General features: G+C 31.9%; 1 protein-coding gene and 1 long non-coding RNA gene across 4 annotated transcripts; one reads left to right on the forward strand and one right to left on the reverse strand.

The window, feature by feature from the left end:
- Positions 1–7,721: 7,721 nt before the first annotated feature.
- LOC111208581 lies at positions 7,722–11,141 on the reverse strand. Its single transcript, XR_002660475.2, has 4 exons — positions 10,478–11,141; positions 10,224–10,279; positions 10,018–10,132; positions 7,722–9,932 (listed from the first exon to the last, which is right to left on the reverse strand). It is a non-coding gene; the product is annotated as an uncharacterized LOC111208581 (long non-coding RNA).
- A 5,279-nt stretch (positions 11,142–16,420) lies between these two features.
- On the forward strand, positions 16,421–22,753 carry LOC106367953 (staphylococcal-like nuclease CAN1). Of its 3 annotated transcripts, XM_022708509.2 has the most exons (9): positions 16,423–16,675; positions 16,874–16,929; positions 17,017–17,131; positions 17,217–17,327; positions 17,414–17,601; positions 17,683–17,739; positions 17,945–18,173; positions 18,255–18,370; positions 22,546–22,753. In XM_022708509.2, the coding sequence occupies exons 1-8, from the start codon at positions 16,559–16,561 to the stop codon at positions 18,351–18,353; spliced, it is 972 nt and encodes a 323-aa protein (XP_022564230.2). In that variant the 5' UTR covers positions 16,423–16,558; the 3' UTR covers positions 18,354–18,370; positions 22,546–22,753. The 3 variants fall into 3 exon arrangements, with proteins under 3 accessions (XP_048620646.1, XP_022564230.2, XP_013663275.2); XM_048764689.1 differs by lacking the exons at positions 17,945–18,173; positions 18,255–18,370 and adding an exon at positions 22,123–22,351 and having other exon boundaries at positions 16,421–16,675; positions 22,438–22,753; XM_013807821.3 differs by lacking the exon at positions 22,546–22,753 and having other exon boundaries at positions 16,424–16,675; positions 18,255–18,574.
- Positions 22,754–22,831: the final 78 nt, after the last annotated feature.

Below are 22,831 nucleotides of genomic sequence, written 5' to 3' on the forward strand. Positions count from 1 at the left end.
AAGAGTCTTTTTTTTTTTTGAACTACAGTAGAAGAGCCTTTCACACGATATCTAAAGAGAGCGACTTTCATAAATGTAGCATGTCCAAGAGTTTACTCGCTACTCTTTTTAAATCGTCTCAGTTTTAATTAAATTAAAATTATATTTATCCCACGATTTATGAATCAAGTTCATTCCGAATCTTGTATAAAAAGAAATAATGTGTAAATAATTAATTAAGGTCTGAATGGGTCAAACGCAGCGGTTGCAGAAGTTTGCAAATGCGGGTGGTTGCGGTTTCTAGCGGTTAAGAGATTTGTATGACTGGTTCTGCGGTTAAAAATTGATGCGTTTGCGGGATACTTATAACTGGTTAACTATCAAATGCATCAACAGCTAAATAATAAATTAACAATTTTTACATTTAATGTAATTATAAAAATATCAAAAATCATAATATTATAATAAATATAAAAATTTTATTTAGAAAGTTATAGCTTTAATTTTTTTAAAATTAGAAAAAAAATATTTTTTAAAAAATATTTTTTTAATATTAATTAAAATATAATGGATATATTTTAGTATTTTTAGAATTCCAATTTAAAATTGTTATGAATATATTATTTTTGTATTTATATTGTTTTTAAAAAAAAAAAAAAAAAATTATCCTCCCGAAACTATCCGCAACTGCAAACGCTAGCTGGAACCAGCTTTTGAATTTATGAGGTTTAGAGCGATTTGAGTGGTTTGAGTGATTGTTGCAAAACGCTGATAGACCATGAATTTTACCCACTTTTACTCATGGTTTATAAGTGTTTTAATATATATTTACTACGATATAGAGTCTATTTAGATTATTTACAGGTTCATGGACGATTTGGAGGAATGTGGTGAGCTTGGTGTCTTTCGAAGCCTTTTCAGTGCAAAATTGCACAGACGCGTCAGATGTCTAGCTATGGATGGAGATCCACCGTTAGATTTAGCCCATCTTTTGATACAAGCTATATCTTTGAGTTAGCTTTCAAATTCCACTGGTTTGAGGTCAATCAACATCCTATATCAGAAGTTATTCTCGTTTTACTGAAGAGTGGTCAGTCTGCCTCGCGAGAGGAAGCTGTCGAGGAGATGAAGGACTGTCGATCGACGATGCACCCTTACCGTCGATCGACGGTGATGCCATAATATGGGCTGAGCATATTTATGACCGACTGAAGCCCAGAAGCAACCAAAATTACCAGAACACCCTTGGACGACCTAAAACCCTATATATGTGTTTTCTAAGCTATTGTTGATAGCTTTGCTTTATTCTATTGTTCTTTCTTAGTTTTAGGGTTGGAGAGAAGAGAGGAACTCCTTCAGAGTCCTCTTGAAACTCCATTTGTTTTGGTTTTATTTATATTTTATGTTATTCATCTATGATTTCTGTGACAAATTTCATGCTTGAATAGATGTACCTGTTAGGTTTAGGGTTCAAATAGGTTATGAGGGATTAGCCCCAAATATAAAAATTTTAAATCGTGATATTCATCAATAGGATGTTCTTATTGCTTGTGTTCTAGAGTCGCGAATTAGAACCCTGATTTTAGAATCATTAGGTACAAGTGATAGCTTGTTTTTTTCTCTGGATAGATCTTCATTGAACTAGGATTGCTAGAAACAAGTGATAACTGATCTAGGAACCCTAGTGAGTAGTTTATCAACCCGCGTGCAAAGTTTGCTAGAAGCGTGTCGATCGATATTCCAATAGAATAACCGATCGACGTCGTGAAAGGTGTATCGATCGATATTCCTCTAGAATCATCGATCGACACTTTCTAATTGATCGACAAACGATTGTTGAGATCATTAGATCTAGTCAATAGACGAATCTAGAAAGCGAATGCTGATCGATTTGTTCTTAAAAGTGTTGAGCTCTTTAATATCTTGCATACAACAACTAGTCTCTATATCATTATAATCATGATTACCTGAATAGAAACCCTAGATCTAGCAACCATCCTTCCATCAAACAACTCTCAGTCCCATAAGAACAACTACCTTGTTCGCCCCTGCAATTTATTATATTTACTGCTTTATAAACTATTAGCCTAGCTTTATCATATAACTATTAGATCTTTTGTGTGCCCTAGCTCCCTGTGAATTCAATCCTTAAGTGCTACAAATCGATCTCTTATTTGAGAGAGTATAAATCACTCATTAGGGTAATTTGAGTGATATCAAACGCCAACAACTGCTACTAACCGCAAAAACTGTGTTTGCAGGTGGTAGCGGAGAAACCAGTTGGCAATTAGCATAACCTAAATCTTGAAATGCATTTTCAAAAAGAAAGAAAAAAGGTTGTAAAAATCAATATTGTAAACTAAACAAAAGAGTCGCTAGATTAATGCGTATTATATGGGTCGTTTATTACCTTGATGTCTCCAAGTCCATTGAATTTTATGTTATAGTTAGCTTTGTAAATTATTTAAAAAAATTACACAAGTATATAATGTTATTAGTCCGTCATTAAAGATTTGCTTAAACCCCAAATTGTGAGTTTAACATAAAGTCAATAAAATATAATCGAATCTGAATATAACAAGGCACCACAATACTTGCTTTACAAAAGATAATACATTCAGTTTCTTATCCAATAGTAAACTGCCACATATTAGGTTACTCTACCGGAAATGTTGCAGCCCCACGACGGACGATAAGCCTCACGGGCGTTTCAGCTCTTTCACGTGATCTCCTTAGCTTCGAGACCACTTCTCAGGTTTCTCTTCATTGCTTTCTCATAAACTTTCTTTTGGATCAGCTTACTAGTCTTAGGTTTGGTGGTCCTTAGTACAATCTACGTGTAATCTTGTGTAATGATCTTTTGTCTCTTAGGCAGAATCCAATAGCAATTCACAATTTCTTTTTCAAGAATCTTAAGAAATTGATCATGATTGAAAAGTAAATTTATATTAGGTTTCTGAAGGGCTTGGAGTTATGTTGTGTCTTCTAAAAAGGCTCAAGCAATCTGGTATGAGGAACAAATACACATGATCAACCTTAAATCTTTCTTTCTTATTTGCTTTAAGATCCTTTATATATATATTCCAAAACAAGTTTTTAAGGTATGGAAAAATACTTGAGGCATGGAAGCAAGCTAAGCCTCGGCCTCAGACAGATGAGGAAGCTGCAAGGCTTGTTATCACTACTCTAAAGGGGCATAAGAAAGCTGATCTCGAGGTACTAATCATGTTCCAAAGTTGCAAAAAAATAATACGTTAGAAAGATTATTGAAATTTTGTTTGCTAATGACATAACTCAGGGACTTTTGTCTTTCTATAGACTCCCTTCACCTGGTAAGCTCGATGAGATCCTAATGAATCACCTGTGTCTGACGGACTTAGTTTAGAGTTTCTAAGAGCATTTCTAATGGTTAGTTTCATTTTTATCTTCAAATGTTCATTTTCTTCAAAATGAAGAAAAAAATGAAGTAACATTCAATCCAATGGTTTGCTTCATTTATTTCTTGTAAAAAAAACATTTCAAATATATTTTATCTCCACGTTATCATTAATTATCAATAACACATTCTAGTTTTTCATCTTTATAAATTTTGCCCAACTATTTTATTTTAACATAATCCAACATGTTCAATATTACTTTTAATAAAATTATTACAACAAATATAAATAAATAAATAAACATTAGATTTTATAAAAAAGTATCAGACATATGTTTTTCCCACAAGATTATTAAGGGTCTGACTGGTTCAAACGCAGCGGTTGCGGAAGTTTGTGGATGCGGATAGTTGCGGTTTTTAGCGGTTTTAAGAGATTTGTACGACTGGTTCTGCGGTTAGAAATTGGTTCGTTTGCGGGATACTTATGACAAGTTAACTACCAAATGCAGTAGCAGTTAAATAATAAATTAACAATATTTACATTTTCTATAATTATAAAAATATCAAAAATCATAATATTATAATAAATATAAAAATTATATTTAGAAAGTTATAGTTTTAAATTTTTTAAAATTATAGAAAAAATTATTTTAAAATTTAATAATATTAATTAAAATATAATAGATCTATTTTAGTATTTTTATAATTCCAATTTAAAATTTTTATTGAATATTTTTATTTTTGTATTTATATTGTTTAAAAAAAATGTATCCTCCCGCAACCGCCCGCAACCGCAAACGCCAACTGGAATCAGCTTTTTAATTTATGAGGTTTAGAGCGGTTTGAAGCGGTTTAGAGCGGTTTGAAGCGTTTTAGAGCGGTTTGAGTGATTGTTACAAAAGCTAACAACCGAAAAAACTGAGTTTGCGAGTGGTAGCGGAGAAACCAGTCATACCCTAAGTGTTATTTTATGTTGTATTAATAAGTTTTATATGTTTAGTTTGGTTTTATTAGTTAAATATGACTTTTTATATTAATTATGTAATTTTACTTTATTTATTAGTATAAATTTTAAGTATATTTGATATTTTAAATTAATACGATGAATATAACAACTAAAATTAGGAAATAATTGGATTATATTAAAGCATATAGTTTATTTTGACAAAAGATAAGAGTAAATAAACTCTCAATAACCCGGGTTCGAGCCATGAACTTGACACTTTTTCATTCTTTTTAAAAGTGGGACCCACGAATGGGACCCACAAAACGTTAACGTGGCGTGCTAAGGAGTGAGCAAAAACTCAACTATTATAATATAGATTATGACTTCTATAATAAAACTTTTCTATCGAACACTTATATGATTTTAATTCGTGTTTGTTCTTCAGATTTACTACATCTGTCGTTTACTCAAAGTTGTTCTATAGACATTTTAAGTTGATTACTGAAACCACTCTAAACATTAGCATATAGGATGGTATCAATTTTATGGCCATGAACGAACACGATATGAAATGTTACTATTGTGTTTTTATATAAAAAAAATTAGCTTTCTCGTGTCATGTATTAGCCCTTTTGTTGAGATTTTGATAGTCTGCACAAGTCTCTTTATTATAAATAATAGGTACATCTTTTAACATCTTCATTACAGAATGTACTCGGAGAAGATGAAGATGCTGAACTATCCAATAAAAATTGAAACTATTGCATTAATAATATAGACATTTTCTTCTAACCTTAAACGGAATTTGACGAATATTAAAAACGACTAAAATTATTGATACAAAAACTTCGGACTTTTAGTTAACTATTTAGTTAATATCAAAGAAAATCTTGCCAATTAGTTAACAATATCTCAAGTTAAAGTATTCCCCAAATCTTGCTCTTATACCATATATATCACCCATTAATTGATTAAAGATTACAAGTATATTTTTTTTACTAAAAAAATATTGTTTATATTCTTTAGAAGCAAGCTGTTCGTGACATATTGCAACCAATTTTAGGGAAACCTATAATATCACAACTAAAATATTAGTTAGGGGGAAAATGTTAGTAATTTGCTTTGCGTAAAAAAAATCTAGAGATCAGCTAATAAACTAAAAACTAATTAAATCGGGCCCAATATGATTTAAATAGATAGGCCATTTTTATTTTTGCACCATTATATTTGCAATATGTATAGCCGAGTATTATTTTATCTTTTATATTTTATGATTTCAGATTTTTAATTAGTCAAATATTACAAGAGATATAACTAAATAGTATATAAAACAAATTACGATGTATATAAATTAAAAATATATCAAATCCAAAACTATGAAAATTGTGTTTTTATTAGCATGTATCTATTAATATACACAAACCATCTTAATTGTATGATTTATAAATATATATACTTTCAAATGGTAAGTTTTATAAAAATACCTATTAACAAATGATTTTAACATACTATTTTAATTGTTTCAACATCAGTAACATATATCATCAACAAATATATTCACACAAACAACTAAAACTTATGAACAACCATAATGTCAGACATAAAAAGTAAAAGAACATCCGTGCGGTTGCGCGGGTTACAATCTAGTTAATTGTTATTTTTGAAATTTCATATTTATATTAATTTTATTATATTATTTGTGTATATAATATATATCGCATAGAACTTAAATATGGTTTTAGATATAATATTATTAAATCTCATCAAAAATTTATTAAGTGTTACGAAAATATAAATATAATTCTATTGTGAATATAAAAGAAACAATATAATAATAAGTTCTTACTTATATAAAATACTAGGGGAAGGCCGCGCTTCGCGCGGGATATGGATATGGTACTTTGGTTATATTATTGGTGATTTCTCATATTAGTGTTTTAGGTTAACTTTACGTCTGTTTGGAGCATGTTAGGCGGATCAGTGTGATTTAGTTGTGGATTTTTAAAAATTGTGTTTTTTTGTATATGGAAATATATGTAATTCTAAAATGTTTGACTGTTGGCCATAGTGCAGTGGCAAATTTCTAAGAGTGTATATAGCTTACATTTTGGAATTGATATTTTCCGAGGATGCGTAACCTGTTTAAATTTATTTATTATGATACTTGAAATAGGAATTTGATACTGACGGAGTAGATATTGTGCTCAAATTATGAAAACATATCTTGTCATCTGCTTGTAATAATAGCATGTGCCACACAAACTTTTAAAGTTGTATCGGTGACTATTATTGTTGCTTTTGTGCTCCGTTTTGTCAGATACCAATCAAGTCTAATATTTTTTACTAATGCGTTTCCAACAATTTTCCGCTCGGATTTTGTTTATTTTCCATCTTAGGTAATCCAATCCAACATTTTTTATCGACCTCAAGTTCTCTCCTGCGTAACATTATTATATCTTCAAGTTAATAGTATTGTCTTTTTTTCAATAGAATGTAAAATTAATTCAAACCCAAAAAACTTTTTCCTGTACAACATTGAGCTAGAATTTTTGAATTGAAATCAGATGTGGTAGATTAAACTTTGAAATGTGTAACGTAGGAGAAAAAAAAATACGGCTTGCTTCTGATTGAGATAGTAGCTCAAGTAACAGGTCTGAATCCCTTGTAAAGTCAAAACCTAGGAGCCTCTCCATTAAGTTGCTCCATATTTCCCCTGAATAAGCACACTGGAAATATAAATGATGAATGGCCTCCTCTACACCAGAACAAAGACTGCAGTCCAAGGTCTGAGCCGTCCCCCAGTGCTTTGTCCTATCACTCGTTGAAAGGCGATTACGAAGTTAATAGCACTGTCCTACAAACCTTTAGACGTTATGCACAACTATGGTAGCCCCGCATGGGCGAATCTACTTGATCAACTAAGGTGCATGTGCACCCACAATTTTTTTAAAAGAAATTGCCTTACAAAGAAAATTATTTAAATCCTGAGAGAAACTCAGTTAAAATTCATGTGTGCACCCACTGATATCTTAACTTTACTCTTTTAATTTCACGAAATTATGATTTTGATTTATGTGTTTTATACTTCACTAAAATGTGCCCCCGGTTATTATAAGTTTTAGATCCGCCCATGTAGCCCTGTCACTCGTCAGTGATTTTTTTTTTGAAAATAATATCGTAGTCCACCTAAGGGCATTTGCAGTGGAGCCTTTTAGCTCCAAAACCTAGGTTAAAAATTATAAAAAATTTGATGGGTTACACAAGGATTACCCTCTTCTTATCCTTATATAAAAACTAATCCGTGAGAAATATTGTCACTGTTTGCGGGTCCCGCTGTTAAGTGGCAATTTGTCATTGGTTATTTTTTTTTTATTGAAAAATAAATAATAATAAAAAATAAAAAAGTGAATTTTTAAGGATTCTTTATCGAATCCACGCTTGCAGATGGTCTAATATGCCTGCTAATTACTGCTAGTGAGAAATAAAAAATAATCTTCTATTCCATGTAATGTGACTGCTAATTGTTGCTAGCTAATTATGCAGAGCTTTTTTATGATATAAAAATTAGAAATAATTTTTTCATGTTCTTTTCAATTCATTCACATATATGTAAGTTATAAAACTATAAATAAAATTATATATTCATTTTAAACCAACTTATATATATGTTAAAATGAATATTTTAATGACTTGACATATTGTGAATGATTATATTGATTATATAGTTTTTATCTTTAAAAAAAATAAAAGTAAATTCTTGAAAATATTTATAATATCAGTAAATTAGTATAATTAAATTCATATTTTATTATTTGTTATTTAAAGTTATGTTTATTATTTTTATAATGTTTAAAATTATAGTTGGTTTGTTTTTAAATATAACATTAATTATTAAATTATTTATGAATATTTGGTGTTGTGGTAATATATTTGTTTTAACTAATAAAACATTGAAAGGTATGAGAATTTCATAAATTTGTTAAAATTATATAAAATTTTAGAAGCTTACACTTCAAAATTGCTGCAATTAAGTAGATTGCATGATAGATTGATAGATGATTTGTCTCTTTCTGTTTTAATAAAATTACATCACAAAATAATAATTGTTAAATAAAATGAATCATATTTTGATCGGTAAAAAAACCACTAAAGTATTTATTTAATGACACAGTTTTTAACATAATAACATTTTACTATTTATTTTATATTTTATATAAATTGATGTGTAATTTGTTGGAGAATATTGATGCTTAAAGGCATCAATACAATATTGATGCTCTATAGAGTTAGAAGTGAAGTTCTTTCACGTGGTTGTTTTTTTATAGAGTTAAAAGGTCTTTCATGTGATTCTTTTTTTTTTTTTACGTATTCACCATTTCCAATACAGTTAAATAGCTTTACATATTCAACATATGCAATTAAGATAATTTGGAACATTTCAAGATTGTAGAGAATATGATTTCAAAAGCTAACATGATCAAGAAAACATGAATTATATGACTTCGATTTCGTTATCACCCATCTGCAAATTAGGGTGTAGGCATAGCTCTCCAAGAATATTCAATCTTTCAGTATCAACTCTTTTTCCGCACCCGTAACCGGAGGATCCGTGAGTAGGTTTGAAGCTGGAAACTGAGGGGATTTCCACATGAAATTATTAGACACCCAAGTATGTTTTGTTACCATTGTCTGCATTCTCCATTAGACACCTTAGTATTTTTGTATTACCCTTTGTCTGCATTCTGTTGGGAACATTTTCTGTATTTTGTTAGAAGCTATGAAACAAAAAGCAACACTTGGTGTACTATAAGAAGCTTACTTCATTTATTAGTGTTTTCTCTTGTTTTTGTTTTCTGGCTTCTCGGTGTTTCCAAACTTTCTCTCCACAATCTCATTTAGACTTTTGTGTGTGAACTCATATCCTAAACCTCAATGAATCTTTGACCAAAAAAAAACCTCAATGAATCAACCATAGATTAGGGGATTAAGTAACGTGAATGGGTAATGTATATGAAACAAAGATATTGGACATTTAGTGACTAAATCATAAAAAAGGAACAAAACAATTTTGGTTACCCAGTTGCAGAAAGATTCAAATATATACAGCTGAACTATCTGGCTTGAAACAGAGTTACAGAGATATGCACTACTCAAGTATCTTCAAGTTCGCATGCACTTCTCTGCAGCAAAAAAAAATCATAGTTGCCTAAACAGTAATATTGAGATCTATGGAATTGATTAACATAAAAGATACAAAAGTAGCAAATTCAAACAGACTCACCGAGAAGTCTTAGAGTCTGAAGGTGGAACGAAACTGATTTCTCTGTAGATGTCGACATGAGGAAGAAGGAACGCAAGTTCCGTTGGTTGGGAAGTCAACAATTTTGATCTGAATTTAAAACCAAATCAATAGCTATTAAAGAAGCAAGTGGAGAGTTCTACAAATGTAAATCACATAACACTATCTCGTCAAGAAACATGATAGGGCTTACCTTTTTATAGCTGAAGATTATGAGGAAAGAAGTGAAGGGAACATGACAATGCTTCGATTCAGACTAACTTGTAAGTCTACGCCGTCATGATCTCATCCAGCTTACCAGGCGAAGAGAGTCTATAGAAAGACAAAAGTCCCTGAGTTATGTCATTAACAAACAAAAATTCAATAATCTTTCTTAAATGTGTATTATTTTTTGCAACTTTGGAACATGACTAGTACCTCAACATCAGCTTTCTTATGCCCCTTTAGAGTCGTGATAACAAGCCTTGCAGCTTCCTCATCGGTCTGAGGCCGAGGCTTGGCTTGCTTCCAGGCCTCAAGTATCTTTCCATACCTTAAAAACATATGTTTTGGAATATTTAAAGATCTTAAAAGAAAATAAGAAAGAGGGATTCGAGATGATCATGTGTATTTGTTCCTCTTACCAATTTGCTTGAGCCTTTTTAGAAGACACAACATAACTTCCAAGCCCTTCAGGAACCTAAGATCAATTTAATTACTTTTCAATCACAATCAATATCTTAAGAATCAAGAAAACAATTTTGTGAATTGGTATTTGATTCTGCTTAAGAGACAAAAGATCATTACACAAGATTACACTTAGATGGTACTAGGGACCAAATCTAAGACTAGTAAGCTGATCCAAAAGAAAGTTTATGAGAAAGCAATGAAGAGAAACCTGAGAAGTGGTCTCGAAGCTAAGGAGATCACGTGAAAGAGCTGAAACGCCGTGAGGCTTATCGTCCGTCGTGGGGCTACAACATTTCCGGTAGAGTAACTACTTTGAAAATCATTCTTAGCACTTTTGTCTATCTCACTGTTTATCAAGTTGAAGTCTCAATCTTTTAATGCAAAAGGGTCAGTAACCAAATTTCGGCATTTTCAATATTTTCGAATTGTGGGGGTATGAAAACAGAGCTGAATCCACCACTTAAACTGTCATGAAGAACTGTTAATTCTTCGGTTTAGTTGGTTTAGCGTTCGACTTCGTTTTAGTTTTTATGTGGGCTCATGTTAGTTCTTTATTGGACTTTTTTCATTTAAAGCCTAGTGGGACTATATTTCGATACCATTTGCATAAAGTTTAGTATATATATGTTTGTCTTCATTTAATTAATGGTGGTTATTTAGTATTAGGATCACGAGCTCTTTGAGAATGTTTTTGCATTAAGCAACAAGTCACGTTTGATTCTCATTGTAGTCAGTGTTAGGAATTTTAATTCTAATTGTTTAAGCAACAATTCACATTTTAATCGTATCACAAAAAACATTCATGTTCCTTTTGTAGAAGAGCCTTTCACATGATATCTAAAGAGAGCAATCATTCACCGACTTTCATAAATGTAGCCATGTCCAAGAGTTGACCTTACTTGCTATACTAGTTCACCGATTTAGGTTATGCTATTTCTTTTTTAAATCGTCTCAATTTTAATTAAATTAAAATTATTTTTATCCCACGATTTGTGGATCCAATCAAGTTGATTTCGAATCTTGTATAAAAGAAATAGTGTGTAAATAATTTGTTAGTGTTGGCAATTAGCATAACCTAAATCTTTAAATGAATTAGTAAACTAAACAAAAGAGTCACTAGATTAATGCGTATTATATGGGTTGTTTATTACCTTGATGATGTCTCCAAGTCCATTGATTTTTATGTTATAGTTAGGCTTTGTAAATTGTTAGTTTTTTTTACACAAGTATATAATGTTATTAGTTCGTCATTAAAGATTGCTTAAACCCCAAATTGTGATTTGTGAGTTTAACATAAAGTCAAAAGAAAAAAAGTCACCATTGGAAGAGTCGGAGTTGAGTTAGAATCGAAACTGAGCAATAGAAAAAGATAAGATTTTTCTTTCAAAGCGTGGCTGCCTTATTCTGCATTCCAGAGTTATCACACTATACTACCTGACATTGTGATTTTGGACCTTGGGGAGGCTAGATTAGAAATAAAAACTAAGGGGGTTATTGGAACCTGATTTTTATGGAATTTGATAATTTTAAAAGTTGAGAGGATTTTTACAAGTTAATAAGATTTAACAAATTCTATCAAAATTTTTTGCATAGGTTTTCATTACTTAGCTTGTGTATAGAATTCTATTGATTGTTATTAATAACTTTTAAAGTAAAAAACTGGTAGGAGAAAGAAAAAGAGAATCATATCATTAAATAATTTTTAAATTTTTTTATTATCATAAAATAGCTTTTAAGAAGAAAAATGACGAAAACGGTTTATTAAAAAAATTCAAAGTTTTTATTTTTAATTCGAAAATACTTTTTAAAATTATTTTTAAAAAATATTTTAATAATATTCATTTTATACTTTTTAAAGTTGTAATTTGTATTATATTAAAGTTGTGATTTGTATTATTTCATGTTTCAGTTTTGTGTATTTTGGTATGTGAGTGTATTTTATTACATAAATTTCAAAAATCTTATGAGTATATATGATATTCTCAAAGTTGAGTCTTATGAGTAAAAAAACAAAGAAAATTTATATCCCAACAACAATAGATTGAATAGAATTTAAAATCAATGAAATCTAAAAAAAATTCAATAAAAAAGTTTTAAATGGAATTTAAAAGTTCTTATCCCAATAACAATGAATTATACTTAGATTTTAAAAATTCATAAACCAATAACAAGAAAAACTCAATTTAATAATTCATTTAGAATTCTTCTACCAATAACCTCCCTTAGTTTACGATCATTTGAGGTCATTTCTCAAAATAATTAGTTTATGTGTTTTTCTTGACCATAAGAGAAGAATTTGATACAAAACAAACATTGATCAATCGACTACACCACAACTTTCAACATAACAATATATTAGTTCTATATGAACTGGTCTCATTTATCACACCACCATATATATACACACATAGATATGGTCAAAAACAAAAATAACAGAAAAGGATAGGTATGGAGATGTTGAGCAAAAAAAAAAAAATTGAGTGAAAATTGAGTAAAATTGACTAGAGAAGTGAGAGGAAACAACCTCAACATCTCTCAGCCTCATCTTCAAATTCCTCTATTTTTCTATTCAACATATATGATTGCATATTCTGATACTTACTGGACTTCAATTTGGTCAGTTGTCAAACGTTCACTAACAATTTATGACGGTGATTTACATGATACATTTTGTTTGATCTCGAGACAATCCATAATCAAAAGCAACCAGATATACAAGATCAACATATGCCTAAACCAACGAAACATTAAAAAAGCACAAAGAAGTATTAAACTAAACACATAAGCAACCTTTTGAGTTTTACATCAACAAAAGATAGAGAGTTTCCACATCAACAAAAGACAAACATAAACAACCTTTGAGTTTAACATCAACAAAAAAAAAAACATTTGAATAGAGTTTTTGAGTTTAACATCAACAAATGACAAATATCCGAATAAGGTTTTGAATTTCCATATCAACAAAAGACAAACAGAATCTTATATGGTATTAGATCTTTAAGGCAAAATAGATAGAAAGATTATCTAGCTAGCACTCAAATACTTGGTTTCTGCACATGAGTGAAGCTTTCTATGGAATCCCTCGAATTTTTATTAATAGATTCTGGCGAGTCTCAACATTTCCATCACAGTAAACCATAAATCTTTCAAGATGAGTCATGGTCACCAAGAAGGGTATCACCATCGCAACAAAGCTGTCCATATAAAGCATCTTGGCCAAAGTCGTAGATCTTCAAAACCTTATAGGCAAAAATAATCAGTAACCTCACACCTACACATGTTTCCACATGTGTTCTTAGCTTTATGTGTGAGTCTCCGAAATCATTGATGGATTTATGTTAATCTGCTTTTGCTAAAAGTATAAGCCATGTGGAACCTTGAGTTTGTTACCAAGAAAACAATGTGTGTAGCTGCGGGCAGTTGTTGAGCAATACTGACAGTGAGTCCCAGTCTGATAGCTGATCCTTATGGTGGCTCTCAATGGCTAGCTCGGTTAGGTTGGGGAATGTCAGTGTTTTGTAGCAACCGAAAGCGAGGATCTAAAATACAACTCAATTAAACGAATAAGAACTTGGTATAACAAAAAAAAAAGAGAATTACTTCTTAACTCAAAGACATGAAAAATAACATTAAAAACATAAATATATCACATTGTTTTTTATCTGAAGTATGTCTGCATACAAGAAGAGCTTCTTAATGTTGCGTATTGCGTACATAAAGTCTGAAGTATCTTTTTATGTCATTTCCAGTTCACCTTCTCCTTTTACTTCCTCTCCTCTCAGGTGAAGAACTTCTGCTTCAACAAGGGAAACAAAATCCAGAGCTTTATAATCTGCGGCTATATCATCATGGACAGTAATGTCGCTTGTTTCATATCAATAGAAATCTCAACAAATCCTCAGAATCTTAAGAGTTGAGGTAGAATCAAAGCAAGAAGCCCATTTAAACCAAGCTATGTCTTTCATCTCCAGTTCCTCAATCAAGGGACAACCACTCAAAAGGTTGTAGAAGCGTTGGCCGTCATCTCCAAAACCAACCATATCGACATTGAGATTCTTGAGACTAGGCAGAAGAACCTTCATGTTGTCAGTAAAGAGCATAACATGGTGGACAGTGCTGATTTTCAATTTCACAAGAAAACTTGCAACAAAGATGGTTTATGGTAGTCCATTATAATCATAAGACAACTGAAGCAAAGTATGAGATTGGTTACACATTTTTCCAATGCGAAGTTGATCCAACTATTGGCATCTTGAAACATATATAAATGTAACAAATTTCAAACACTCCAATGAGGTGTATGATTGTATTGATCAGCTACCAACAAATGCATTTTGAAATTGTTATTTATGTCTTTATGTTATATTGTTAATATCATGATGATTAACATTATAATTTATTTTGAAAAATTACGCAAATCAATTTAGCAATTTTCATTTCCTTTTTGATTAAGGGTTTAGCTTATAGGAACACATTGAATTTGTATATGTGATCACTATCTTATAACATAAATTTATCAAAATTGAAATTTGTTTGAATGAAAGTGCTTACCTTGTACAGATTAAACAAATGGATTTAGTCTCATATAACATATTTATCATCCATATCTCTTTATATTTTCACAACCATTTGATAAATAATATGCCAACTTTAAGAAACTTTAAAAATCTAATACCATTAATTTGAATCCAACATCATTTAAATGGTCTTCAAATTTGGAAAATCAACATTATAGTTATGAGTAATGATGCATTTTTATTCTTAGTAATATCTATTAATAAAATTGTTTTCTTTTCCACTTCTATCAATCTTTAGTACTTGAATACGTGAGTTTAAACTCATTTTGTCAAATTAATTGTGATGTTGTACTAAATCGAGTATACTAATTGATTATATTTTTCTTTACTACAATATATTAGTTTAAGAGTTCTACCATAATTTCTATTTATTTTATTAGATTGTTCTAAATATGAAATGAAGAGAAAGTGTTACGAGAAAAAGATAGAAAATATCAGTAGGGAAGAAATTATGTAGGTAAAGGTTATGTGAATTTTTTTTCCACAACCTTGAAAATCATTCTTAGCATTTTTGTCTATCAAGTTGACTTCTCAATCTTACTAATGCAAAAGGTCGGAACCCAAACATTTTCAAATTGATGAAAAAATTTCGGCATTTTCATTTTTTTCGAATTGTGGGGTTTTAAAACAGACCTGAATCCACTTAAATTGCATGAAGAATTGTTAATTCTTCGGTTTAGTTGGTTGAGCTTTCGACTTCGGTTTAGTTTTTATGTGGGCTGGGATTAGTTCTTTATTGGACTTATTTCATTTAAAGCCTAGTGAGGCTATATTACGATACCATTTCCATAAATTTTAGTATGTATATGTTGTTTGTTTTCATTTAATTAATGGTAATTTTTTAGTATTAGGATCACAAGCTCTTTGAGAATGTTTTTGCATTAAGCAACAAATCACGTTTGATTCTCATCGTAGTTAGTGTTAGGAATTTTAATTCTAATTTTAACTAAGTTTTTAAGCAACAATTAACATTTTTACTGTATCACAAAATACATTCATGTTCCTTTTGTAGAAGAGCCTTTGACATGATATCTAAATAGAGGAATCATTCACCGACTTTCATAAATGTAGCCATGTCCAAGAGTTGACCTTACTCGCTATACTCTTTTTAAATAGTCTCAAGTTTAGTTAAATTAAAATTATATTTATCTCACGATTCGTGGATCCGATTTAAGTTGATTTCGAATTATGTATAAAAGAAATAGTGTGTAAATAATTAGTTAGTATTGGCAATTAGCATAACATAAATCTTAAAATGAATTTTTAAAAAGAAAGAAAAAAGGTTGTAAAAAAATCAATATTGTAAACTAAACAAAAGAGTCACTAGATTAATGCGTATTATATGTGTTGTTTATTACCTTGATGATGTCTCCAAGTCCATTTATTTTTATGTTATAGTCAGCTTTATAAATTGTTAGTTTTTTTTTACACAAGTATATAGTGTTATTAGTCCGTCATTAAAGATTGCTTAAACCGCAAGTTGTGAGTTTAACACAAAGTCAATAAAATATAATCGAATCTGAATCCAACAAGGCACCACAATACTTGCTTTACAAAAGATAACACATTCAGTTTCGTATCCAATAGTAAACCGACACGTATACTCGCTTGTTAACTAAACAATCTAACTGCAAGACTTTTTGTACCAGAAAGAAGATCAAAACTCTTTCTCTGAGTTTCTTTTATTCTAGTTTTCAGATCGTATCGAAGAAATGGGTAACGCTATTAGGTTACTCTACCGGAAATGTTGTAGCCCCACGACGGACGATAAGCCTCACGGCGTTTCAGCTCTTTCACGTGATCTCCTTGGCTTCGAGACCACTTCTCAGGTTTCTCTTCATTGCTTTCTCATAAACTTTCTTTTGGATCAGCTTACTAGTCTTAGGTTTGGTCCCTAGTACCATCTAAGTGTAATCTTGTGTAATGATCTTTTGTCTCTTAAGCAGAATCAAATACCAATTCACAAAATTGTTTTCTTGATTCTTAAGATATTGATTATGATTGAAAAGTAATTAAATTGATCTTAGGTTCCTGAAGGGCTTGGAAGTTATGTTGTGTCTTCTATAAAGGCTCAAGCAAACTGGTGAGAGGAACAATACACATGATCATCTTGAATCTTTCTTTCTTATTTGCCTTGAAATCTTTAAATGTTCCAAAATCTGTTTTTAAGGTATGGAAAGATACTTGAAGCCTGGAAGCAAGCCAAGCCTCGGCCTCAGACCGATGAGGAAGCTGCAAGGCTTGTTATCACGACCCTAAAGGGGCATAAGAAAGCTGATGTTGAGGTACTAGTCATGTTCCAAAGTTGCAAAAAATAATACACATTTAAGAAAGATTATTGAATTTTTGTTTGTTAATGACATAACTCAGGGACTTTTGTCTTTCTATAGACTCCCTTCGCCTGGTAAGCTGGATGAGATTCCTAATGAATCACCTGTGTCTGTATCTGAAGGACTTAAATTTGAGCTTCTAACGCTTCCGGTTAGAAAACTTTATTAATTCTTTATAAAACGTTATTCTTTATGATGACAATGTTTCTAATCAAGAAATGTTATAATTGAAATAAGGTGGACCAAAAATCTGTGGCAGATGGAGATACTGTTACTGTGTATGTTAGTAGCACAGATCCTATTGTGTCATCTACGCTTCCTAAGGAAGTGAGTCTTGCAGCGGCTAAAAGAGCTAAGGCCCGTGAGAATAAGAATTACACAGAAGCAGATGCACTTCACAAGAAGATCATAGCTTCGGGTTACAGGTTTGTGTGTGTTTCATCATAGGAATCATACTGAGCTATGAAATTCATAGTTCTTCTGACCCTCTTTTTTCTTGGGCTTAGGATGATAAATGTTCAGAATAAGGAAGTGCTTGCTAAAAAGTTCAGAATAAGACTAAGGTAAAGCACTCTCATCTTAAATCTCTTGAATTAATGCTTTCTTGAGTATTAAGTTAGATGAAATGTCAACCTTAAAACTAATTGGTGATAACTGGATCAGTCGATCTCTATTATATATTACTTAAAATATTCTTTTTTAACTTCCGATGTGGGAAACGTTGTCTCTGATATTGAGTGTCTAAAAATAACTTGGGAATGAAAACAGGGGAATTGATGCACCTGAGAGTAAAATGCCTTTTGGAAAAGAGTCACATGATGAGCTACTTAAGATGGTTGAAGGTAAAAGCTTGAAGGTGTTAGTCTATGCGGAGGATCGTTATGGAAGATGTGTAGGAGATATATACTGCAATGGAAAGTTTGTACAAGAAGTTATGTTAAAGAAAGGTCTTGCTTGGCATTATCTAGCCTATGACAAGCGTCCAGAGCTTGCAAAGGCAAGATTTTGTAAACCTCAAGTCTCTTTGTATTAGTCTTTATGATGTTTTAACAGTTTTGTTTTTGGTGTTTGAGATCAGTGGGAAAATGAGGCTAAGCAGAAGCGTATAGGCTTGTGGGCAGCTAAAAATCCAGAGAAGCCATGGGATTGGAGAAAGAACAAACGTGGAGGAAACTAGCACTGTGAAGTGTGAACCCTAAGCGGCTACGTTGCTTCCTTCTCAAGTTAGGGTTTGTTCCAATTCTTGGGGTTCTGGATGCGACAGATACCTTCTATTTTCTATGTCCAGTTCAGTAACAAAAGTAACTATATTATTCTGTAATGATTAAAGATGTGATATGTTGTTGTAACTGTGAGAGCACTCTGTACATGTTTCATGTATTGATAAGTTATTGGCAATGGAGAATCTCTATTTGAACCTAGAAATAGTAGCTTGCTTAGTTGTTCTGTTTCTAAATTTAAAGAACTAATTAGTTTTATTTTTAGGTTTAACAATCTAGGGTTGAGAATTAAAAATCTTACAAAGTTGTACTAGTTGTTTATATTTGCTAAAAGTAATGTGAAAATAGTTTTTGATAAATCTTTATCATAAGGAGTGGATTGTCAAGGGCTCTAGAGGAAGAGCCTTTCATAATCTTTTGGAGTCTTTTTCTTCCTCTTGAGTTTATATCAATGCCAAAGAATAAGAAAACAGGATGGCAAGTGGGAGATCCTGCAATAAGCGTAGTGAGTGATCAGATCTGTAATCCATACCCTATGGATCTAGTGGTGAAGAGGAAAGTTCAGAATTTCTCAAAAGATCATTACCAAGTGTTTGATCCAAGTGGGAATCTACTCCTGCAAATTGATGGACAGGCTTTTGGGTTTAACCGTAAAAGGGTTATGCGTGATCCTGCTGGTTTCACAATCCTCACAGTGCGCCAAAAGGTTACAAATAGATTCAATCTTTAAAACCACAAAAGGACTCTTGCTTGAGATTGTATTTGTGTGTGTATAGGGGAATACGTTGAAGAATAAATTGGAGGTGCATGGAGGAGAGAGCAAAGAGAAAGAAGACTTGTTGTTTACGGCACAGCAATCTTTAACTGTGTCGTTGAAAACATCTTTGGTTGTTTTCTTGGCTAAGAATAATAATGTCAAGAAGGGCACACTTGTGATTTTCATGCTTCTGGTGGATACTCGAATATTTCATCCAAAGTTTTCAAATCAGATGCTCTCATTGCCGGGGTAGGGGTATAAAAGTTATAAGCAACATTCTTTAATTATCTGGACAGAAATCGTTATTGGGTGAAGTGGATTCAAATTTACTTGATTCACAAAGGATCATTCTGGAGTGTAAGAGATAACTGAACAACAGGATCTTGGATGTGGAAAAAATCCTCAAAACAAGAGTTGCTGCTAAAGGATTTCATCGGATTGATGTTAAAAACGGTGAATCTACTTCATTTTGGAATGATTACTGGTGTTCTATGGGGCGCCTCATTGAAGTGGTAGGAACAATGGGTCACATAGACTTAGGCGTATCAGCGAATGAGACAGTAGCAGAAGCCATTTCTAATCATCGAAGACGACGCCATCGTCTGACCATACTAAATAAGGTGGAAGATGAACTTGAGAAGGTGAAAAAATGAGAATCATCAAATGGCAGACATTGCGTTGTGGAAGAGTAAAGCAGAGGTTTATAAGAAGGCTTTCTCCTCAAAGAATACTTGGCTCGAGATCAGAAAAGAATATGCAACACAAGGATAGAATAAAGTATGGTTTAAGCATGCTACGCCTAAATATTCTTTTCACATATGGACAGCAATGAGAAACAGATTATCAACATATGATAGAATGCTTAATTGGAATTCAACCATCAATCCTATATGTGTTCTATGCCAACAAAGTATGGAGACACGTAATCATCTATTTTTCTCTTGTTCATATTCGAGTCAAATCTGGCAGAACCTTGTGAGAGGATTGCTTCAATCGAGATATACAGAAAAATGGGGAGATATCGTCACTCTCTTGCTTGATAGTGGACAGGAGAGTGTAAGGTTATACTTGTTGAGATACACTTTCCAAGCTTCTGCCCATACGATTTGGTGGGAAAGAAATAGGAGAAAACTTGGAGAGAAGAAACTACCATATACTTTGTTGCTAAAGACCATTGATAAGAATATGAGGAATAGACTTTCTACTATAAGGAGCCGAGGAGATCACAAGATAGATGATGGGCTTAGAGTTTGGTTTGGAACAAGATGATATGTAAATAGAAGTTTTGTCTATTCCTTTAATTTTCTATCTCATAGTTACATCATATGTAAAACAGTCTTTTTTGGATGAATAAAATTTAACATTTATTCAAAAGAAAAAAATATGTGAGCTACAGGGTTATATTATATAAGTTATATTCGTATTAATAAAAAATAACAGCACACGATCAAATTCTATTTGATTGATATGTAATAGGTTTGTGTTCATTCTCCAATGGTGTATCTTGCTAATGTGTTTCAGTATATGATTGTTTCAGGGGATCAACCTGGAAAGGCTTATCTTAAAGTTGCAGACTGTCACTGGTTGAAGGTAAGTTCTTTTGCCTTCAAACATGAATGTATTAACTAGTGCCTTCAAACATGAATGTATTAACTAGTTTCATGTTAATGATTACATTGTTGTCCATCTGCAACCGGAGAGCAAACATGATGCTGCTAACGCCTACGCCGAAGCTGCTAAATGCTACAAGAAACTTAACCTTGGGGAAATTGAGAGGTCACCTGGGGAAATTGAATGTGTCATACATAATCAATAGCTACCAGTTTGGAATTGACAGTCAGAAATATATGAGTAATTATCAACTCTCTTTGCGTATATCGTGTCCTAATATGACCATGATCTTGATCTTTTATGTAGAGGCTGCTTCTTGTCTGAACTCTAGAATGAGCAGTAGATATATTCTAAGAGATAGGAAGGTTTCAACATGGCTACCAGATACCACAAGGTATCTCTTTTGAGCATGAATACTCTTACGTAGACATTGTCTTCCTTGTCCATGTTATGTATGTTGTGGATCCACTGGATATGTTGGGATGGATAGATTGATAAGGGTTTGGTGTATCTCGGACAAAGGCAATCCACTCGGCAGTAACTTGATTAAGTATTTTTCTTCATCAAGATCAGTTGTTTATACACGAGACTGGATAATCAAAAAAGAAATACTTGTATGTTAAAGCATCAACACATAAAAAACACAGCCAAACTTATTGGTAAACAGAGACTAGTGTCTAAAAATAACATATAGTTTTTATGTTAATCTGATTTTGCTAAAAGTATAACCCATGTGGAAACTTGAGTTTGTTACCAAGAAAACAGCTTGTGTAGCTTTGATAGCTGATCCTTGTGGTGGCTCTCAACCAATGCTGTATTTCAATTTCTCAAGAAAACTTGCAACAAAGATTCTTTCTAGCAGTCCATTATACTCATAAGACAACTCACTGAAGCAAAGTGTAAGATTGGTTACACGTATGTTCAATGCGAAGTTGATCCAACTATTGGCGGCTTGGATACAAAAGTGTAAGTAATTTCAAATTTTTATTCAATGAGTTGTTTGATTGTAGTCATCAGCTACCAACAAACATCTTTGTTACAAAATGCATTATGAAATTGTTATCTCTGTTTTTATGTTATATGGTTAGTATCATGATGATTAACATTATAATTTATCTTGAATAAAAATTACACAAGTCAATTTTTGGGCAATTTTCATTTTCTTTTTGATTAAGAGTTTAGCTTATAGGAACACATTGATTTGTATATGTGATCACTATCTTATAAGATAAGCTTATCAAAATTGAAATTTGTTTGAATGAAAGTGCTTACCTTACCTAAGATCACTTATAACTTCGGATGTAAAAGACTTTGTCTCTACTATTGAGTGCCTAAGAACAATTTGGGAATGAAAACAGGGGAATTGATGAACCGGAGAGTAAAATGCCTTTTGGAAAAGAGTCACATGATGAGCTACTAAAGATGGTTGAAGGAAAAAGCTTGAAGGTGTTAGTGTACACAGAGAATCGTTATGGAAGATGCGTAGGAGATATATACTGCAATGGAAAGTTTGTACAGGAAGTTATGTTAAAGAAAGGTCTTGCTTGGCATTATCTAGCCTATGACAAGCGTCCAGAGCTTGCAAAGGCAAGATTCTGTAAACCTTTAAGTCTCTTTTTGTATTAGACTTTATAATGTTTTAACAGTTTCCTTTTTTTGGTGTCTGAGATCAGTGGGAAAATGAGGCTAAGCAGAAGCGTATTGGCTTGTGGGCGGCTAAAAATCCAGAGAAGCCATGGGAGTGGAGAAAGAACAAACGTGGAGGAAACTAACACTGTGACCCTAAGCGGCTACGTTGCTTCCTTCTCAAGTTAGGGTTTGTTCCAATTCTTGGGGTTCTGGATGCGACAGATACCTTCTATTTTCTATGTCCAGTTCGGTAACAAAAGTAACTATATTATTCTGTAATGATTAAAGATGTGATATGTTGTTGTAACTGTAAGAGCACTCTGTACATGTTTCATGTATTGATAAGTTATTGGCAATGGAGAATCTCTCTTTGAACCTAGAAATAACAGCTTGCTTAGTTGTTCTGTTTCTAAATTTAAAGAACAAATTAGTTTTATT

The sequence above is a fragment of the Brassica napus genome, chromosome C8 (assembly GCF_020379485.1).
Source record: "Brassica napus cultivar Da-Ae chromosome C8, Da-Ae, whole genome shotgun sequence".
NCBI classification, from domain to species: Eukaryota; Viridiplantae; Streptophyta; class Magnoliopsida; order Brassicales; family Brassicaceae; genus Brassica; species Brassica napus.

Bases quoted from the DNA above. Each gene is read 5' to 3' on its own strand.
- LOC106367953 (XM_048764689.1), top strand. From the start codon at position 16,559: ATGGGTAACGCTATTAGGTTACTCTACCGGAAATGTTGTAGCCCCACG. The intron at 17,132-17,216 runs GTACTAGTCATG...GACATAACTCAG, and splicing joins ATAAGAAAGCTGATGTTGAG to GGACTTTTGTCTTTCTATAG. The intron at 22,352-22,437 runs GCAAGATTCTGT...GTCTGAGATCAG, and splicing joins AGCGTCCAGAGCTTGCAAAG to TGGGAAAATGAGGCTAAGCA.